Source organism: Hipposideros armiger, unplaced genomic scaffold (assembly GCF_001890085.2).
Source record: "Hipposideros armiger isolate ML-2016 unplaced genomic scaffold, ASM189008v1 scaffold_67, whole genome shotgun sequence".
In the NCBI taxonomy this organism is placed as follows: domain Eukaryota; kingdom Metazoa; phylum Chordata; class Mammalia; order Chiroptera; family Hipposideridae; genus Hipposideros; species Hipposideros armiger.
The window spans coordinates 4,301,539-4,308,054 of NW_017731417.1; the positions used below are offsets into that span (position 1 = coordinate 4,301,539).

At 46.8% G+C, this 6,516-nt stretch overlaps 1 protein-coding gene across 3 annotated transcripts in view; it reads right to left on the reverse strand.

The window, feature by feature from the left end:
* The window catches only part of FBLN5 (fibulin 5), a 73,861-nt gene extending 67,591 nt beyond the window's left edge, over positions 1–6,270 (reverse strand). Inside the window, exons 1-4 of one of the 3 annotated variants that reach the window (XM_019642283.1) lie at positions 6,140–6,270; positions 5,364–5,585; positions 1,612–1,666; positions 226–277 (exon numbers count right to left, since the gene is read on the reverse strand). In XM_019642283.1, the coding sequence (XP_019497828.1) occupies positions 226–277; positions 1,612–1,666; positions 5,364–5,380 (124 nt within the window). In that variant the 5' untranslated portion in view covers positions 5,381–5,585; positions 6,140–6,270. Of the gene's footprint in view, positions 1–225; positions 278–1,611; positions 1,667–4,859; positions 5,122–5,363; positions 5,586–5,714; positions 5,730–6,139 lie in introns of those variants that run through there. The other 2 variants (XM_019642284.1, XM_019642282.1) reach the window with 2 other exon arrangements.
* Between the last annotated feature and the right edge of the window lie 246 nt (positions 6,271–6,516).

Sequence of the window (6,516 nt, forward strand, 5' to 3'; positions counted from 1 at the left end):
CCCTTTGCCCCCTCGCGGGGCTTAACCCAATTAAGGTGATAGGCACAAAGAAAGTGATGCATAAAAGGGCGTCAGTGACTCCAACCATTCCGTGACACCGTTCTCTTTCATGGGCAAGGCTAATACAGATATGACAATACTGCACAACGGCAAGAAAGAAATGGCCTTGCAGTTGGGCTGTGGCTGAACAGCCCCACCCAGCAAAGGATCTTCAGCGACTCTTACCTATACACTGTCCTGACTGGCGGTCCAGGTCAAAACCATTCGTGCATTGTTGCTGAAGGAAAAGAGAAAGAAGAAAGAGACAAGGTCATTTCACTTATTTTTGTTTAACTATAAAAATATTATAATGGCATCACAGACAAAGTTCGGGAAATGGAGTAAAGGGGAAAACAACATCCATAATACCAACACCTGTTTCATAACACCTATTTGTCATCCTCCCTCCTTTTTAAATATTTTCTTATAGTCATTTTACACTTAGCATTACTTTTTAAGCTCCTGCACCATTGCTTCTGAACCCCCATTTTTAGCAGATAGTTACTGGGGCCTTTTCATGCTCTAGACTTGAAGGGCAGTAATAATCGTGTCTGATCTGCCGGATGAGGCACATCCTGTGTTCATCCCTTTCTGGGAATGGATATGACTGCTTTTCAGGGCAATCAACTCTCTTTGGGTGTTACTGAACCTCACCTTCTCAGCACCCAGTATGAGTTCTTTGTATCCAATGAAAACCTGAATCTGAGATCAGTACATCCAATAAAAGCTACATAGTGATGCAGTCAGTTTTCTAAGAAAAGAAAAATTGGGGAAATTCCTTCATTCCAACCTGAGCAAGACAATTACACAAAGATGCTTCCGGAAACAGATGGATCTCCAACAGTCCCCAAGGGTTGTAGGCTTCACAACTTGAGTTACAACTTCATGCATTTAGAAAAACGTCATGGGGGGTTGACAGTCAGTGGGCCGTTCGGGGAGACCCTGGAGCCCGGCATTTTATAGGAATGAGCCAAGGGGTGTGTGTTTCTGACTGTGGGAGCCCCATGCCTGGCCTTCCCTGATGCTTCAGGAGTTCAGCTTCCCTGAGCGGTGGGTTGGTTTGTGGAGATGATGGATTAAGCTCTCATTCCTGGGAGTAGGTTCAGGTGTCTTAGAGCCTTGGGGCAAAAGAAACAGAGCAGATGAGCCAGGAGGCTGCGTCATAAAGCTCAGGAAACCAGGAGAGCTGGGTTCCAGCCCTGGTTCACCAACCAATGCCAAGTGTAGTCATCGCAGGGGCACTACCGCCCACAAACACTAGAGCACATTTGACTTAACACTGACGATAAGTCATGAACCCCTGAGGGACACAAAGGAGGGAGCTTGGTGCGATTATGAGTCTTGGATTGGAAGTCAGGACACAGAGGTCCCAGCCCTGACGCTTATGAACTACATCACCTGGGGCAAGTCTCAAGGTCTCTGAGCCCCAGTTTTCATCTCTGTACAAAGGGAGAGCTCGATTTAGGTAAACTAAAGCCTCTTGCACCCCCACACTCCTAGGATTCTAAAATGCGTGGCTGGACACCCTGATTTTCAACACTTTCTAGATAATTAACAAAATAAAAACCTTACCTGTGCGTTCCCAGGACTTGAAAGACATAGAGCCAGGATAGTGACAGTGAGTAACCTGCGGAGTGCAAAAAGTTGACATAAATGCCCAATATACTTCCAGGAGCCAGGTCTGGGGGCAAAATGGATCTCGCGCTGCCTGTGCATTTACAATGGTGGTATCACCTTGTGCTTATATTAGGGAAGGCTTCCAGAGAGACCAAGGGGGACCCCAGATACCCCAACCATCCCAAACAGACCCATGTCTACCGGTGTTGGGATAATGTGTTAGTTAGATGGCATTTTTTTAAATAAAGGGTTTTGCTGTTTCAAGGAACAAATCTAAAACCCACTGCAGTGGTGTTAGCCATGTATTGGCCAGTTGCTTTGCTCTTCCCTCCTTACGCCGGGAGACTGGCCTGAGTTTTGAACATCTTTATCCTGCAATGATGACAGAGTGGACGAGCCATCATGCCTTCAAAATGATGAAAGGAGAGTGCAAACATGAAGCCCTTGGGTTCCACGGAAGGAAGGTGTCGCAAGTATGTCACCTAATTGCAGAGCATGCTCCAGGCAGGCCCAGAAAGAGAGGAAGGGGAGGGGACCTGGGCAGCCCTGTGAAGCAGCAGCACAGCAGGAAAACTCAGGGGGCGTCAAGAAGTGGGGGGTCAGGATGGCTGTGCGTTCACAAGCCCCCAAACCTCTCTGAGCCTGTGAGTCCCACCCTTCATCACTAACAAGCTGCTGTCCAATAAAATCGTAGTTGCCAACATGCTTTAAAAATGTAAAATCAATACCACCTCATACCCATCAGGATAGTTACGATCAAAACAAAGCAGAAAACAAAAAGGTGAAAGGCAATGAGAGATCCAAATTTCCAGGTATAAAACAAATAAGTCATGGGGATGTAATGTACAGCATAAGGAATACAGTTAATGTTGTGATAGCATATAGTACAGTGTCAGATGATTGCTGGACTTAGCACAGAGATCACTTCTTTAGGTATATAAATGTTAAATTACCATGATGTACACCTGAAACAGATATAATGTTGTATGTTAGCTATGTTTTTAAATGAAAATCTTTTTTAAAAGAGCAGAAAACAAGTGGTGGTGAGGATGTGGAGAAATTAGGACCCTTGTGCACTCTTGGTGGGAATGTAAAATATTAATAGTGCAGCCGCTGTAGGAAAACAGATTGGCAGTTCCTTAAAAATATTAAAAATAGAATTACCATATAATCCAGCAAACCCACTTCTGGGAATATACCCAAAGAATTAAAAACAGGGTCTCCAAGAGGCATCTGTGCACCCATGTTCATAGTAGCATTATTCACAGTAGCCAAGAGGTGGAAGCGATCCGAGGGTCCATAGATGGATGAATGGATAAGCAAGATGTGATGGCTACATGTTATACAATGGAATATCATTCAGGCTTAAAAAGGAGTGAAATTCTGACATGTGCTACAAATTTGATGAACTTTGAAGTCATCATGCTAAGCGAAATAAGCCAGTCACAAAAAGACAAATACTGTATGATTCCACTTATACGAGGTGTCTACAGCAATCAAAACCGTGAAGACAGAATGGTGGGTGCCAGGAGCTCAGGAAAGGAAGGGATGGGGAGTTGTTTAATGGGTATAGTTCCAGTTTTGCAAGATGAAAAGAATTTCTGGAGGTTGGTTGTAGAACAATGTGAATGCACTTAACACTATTGAGCTGTACACTTAAAAACGGTTAAGATGGTAAAAACAAATCTATGCAAATGTAGAGCTTTATTTGGTGCTATTTTCAGTTCAACGGGGATTTATTTGAGCAACTACTAACACAGGTGTAGATCCTAGGTAGAAGAGCTACAAAGCTATGACCCAATCGCTGCCCTGGAGAGCTAGCTGGGGAGCCACATGAATCGATGATGTCTATACACTTTGGTTAGGGCACTGATAGAAATCCCCATTAAGTGCCATGAGAACCAAGCTAAGGGTTAGAAAGATCAGAGAAGGCTTCCCGGAGGAGGTGATCTTGAAGGTTCCATCAGTAGAGCAGTGGATCTGGGACATGGTTGGGTTCAGTGACCTGTGACTGTCAAATACACCTCCACTTTATAATCTCTCCCTTCATAAAAAGTGTATTCAGTAGATTACAAAGCTCATTCAATCCATGACACCAGGCTCATGTCAATCAGCAGCTTTGGGTACTTGGAGGGCCCCAGAATGAAGGGGACATCCAGAGAGACCAGAACCCTGATGTGGTGCTAGGAGAGGCAAGTCCAATTCCTTCATCTAGTCTCCAATCCAAAGAATAAAGACTCTGAGCGTCCACAAGTTTTCATTTCATCCAAGTGCCTGCGTGAGCCAGGTTCTAGAACGCTGGAGACAGCTCTGACCTTATAAAGTGCAGAGCCAAATCCCAGGGCTTTTTGATATTTGCGACAGCCAGATTTATATCTGGAAGGAATGAAAGAACAATAACAAATTTATTTTCCAGGCTGTATATTATGAATTTCAATGTTTTCCTGTTTCTTCACATGAAGTTTCCTCTCGGTTAGTTATAAAACCCTGTCTCGTTTATGTTGGAGACAGAACAGGCTGACAGAATGCAGTGGACTTCAAGAGCTAGTGGAAAAGGCATGCTAACCCCATTTCTCCCCCTACTCCAGACTCCCCCATTCCCTCTGGCGGGAGAGCAGTTCCGGGACAGGTCTCTTCTGAGAGGTTCAGCCTCGAGCCCAGCCCCCTGGAAGAGCCATGGCTGGGTCCTGGGGGCCAGGTAAGCTCCAGGCTAACCGAGAGGGTTTTCCAAAAAAAATGAAATAATACCCAAGCATGCTGCTCTCACAGTGTCACAAACGGTTGCACCTTGTCATGAAAAACTCCAGAAAACTCCAAAAATAACCTAACTTTATTTTGGGGGGGAACATTTATCTAATGCTCATAGCTAGTCCCTGGAACTTTTAAAAACAGGTGGGTCCACCCACTTTGTGCATCATCCCAAACCGTGAGGAAAGCCAGGGACCAACGGAATCCCAGGGCTGGGTGTCCCCAATCCAGGATGATATTATTACAGTTTAGTTTGGTGCATACGTGCGCGCGCGCACACACACACACACACACACACACACACACACACACACACACAAAATCTGTCTAAAGCAGTTACGTTTTCAATAGCTTGCTGGATAAAGACTGCAGACATGATCTAAAGTTCTCCAAGGTTTAAGGATTACTTGACTAGAATTGCAATTTCCTTAAAGAACAGCAGAACGTTTGCTTACATGTGGTTCTGTCTGAAGTCCCCACTTTTCATTAGCTTGAGACTTGTGGGTCGCATGCCCTTGGTGAATCCCACACATAGGGCAAATCCAGCCCTGGGATGTGCAGCTGCCTGCTCGTTCCTCCAACAGCCGACGCAGCAAAAATAATTGCTAGTGAACCAGCAATTGGTCCCCCGAATTTAAAAATATATATAAATTCTTTAAAAAAAAACGCCCCACAAATTTGCTGCCCTTTCGGAAAAGAGGAAACAAGCTCTGAGGGTTTTGCAGACCTCTCTCGGATGCGGACTCTGTATTATAAAATACCCACTCCCAGAAGAAGGCTTCAAGATGGGAATTACAGAGGCGCAGCTTTTTATAATTAACAATATCATTGCATCACTAGCTAATGCCTTTTCCAATATCCTGACACCGCCTCACTCAGTCCATAGCCATTTTCCACCCATCAGGTTTTCAGGAAGGCTTCCAGACCCTGGAGGGGAAAGTGCGGAGGGGAGAGCCTACCTTTTAAATCCTGGCATGTCCAAGGTGCTGAGCGGGAGAAGCGGCTGGCAGCGCGGGACCCTCGGAGCAGTTCCTGGACGTCGGCCTCTTCTGGGCCCGTGGGGCTCGCGGATATCTTATTCCAGGGGCGACAGCGAGTCGCGGAGAGGACAAGGGGAGAGCCTGGGTCCTCCGAGCCACTGGAGAGCCGACAGTTGAAAGCACCTGGTTTTGCTTAGCCCTCTTCAGTAATTCAGCATTAAACCAATTGGAGGAGGAATGTTAAAAATGAACACTTCATTTTCTAAGTATGTTAAACAATGCAAATGGGGCCTCAGTCTGGACACAGCTGGTTCAGATTACAGCGCTCACCAACTGGCTAGACTCCTCACAACAATCTTGGGGCGTCTGCCAGGACCCAGTGCTCGGCGCTGGGAGGAGAGCCCTTTCCCCGCGGCGGAGCAGCCGCACTCGGGCTCCCAGCATCTCTGCTGGAGGCGATTGGCGGGCAAGTGCCGGAGGGTGGGGTGCGGGGGGCTGGGAGGGCCTGTTGACCCTTTACTTCCCACCCAGGGAGGACATCCCGGGGCTGGGCGGTCGTGGCCGAGGCGGGGGAGGAGGACCCAGCACCCCAGCACCCCCTGGCATTGGGACACCCGGGAAAGTTAGTCGCCTCTGGGAGAAGTCGTCACTTGAACTCATGACAAACACCGCGACAGGGACTAGGATCTTATACGATTTACTGGGAAACCAGAACCAACGAAGCAGAAGCTGGGGGTAAGCGACAGGAGACTCACGGTTTTCCAGAAGAAGGGGTGGAGGAGGACGGGATCTGGCTGCCGCTAACTCAAGACAGCAGCTTGTGCGACGCAGACCTTCCCCGGGACGCTCGCCCCGCCCTCAGCCCGTGGTTCTGGGGCACGTTCCTGCTTTAATTAAAAAGTGTCATGTGGCAAATTAACAGGTTGCACACCTTAAACGTACACAACGTTAGGTGTCGATTGTATCCCAAAAAAGCTGGGGGGAAAAGTGTCTCACGTTAAGAAAGAAAAACGTGTCCCTTGGTTGGAAAGTGATTGTAACAAGAGAAAAAGTGACTGGAAAAGACAAAAGGGAAAGCTGGATGATGAACTAACCTAAAAGCAGGATGCTGAGTCCTTTACATTTATTATAT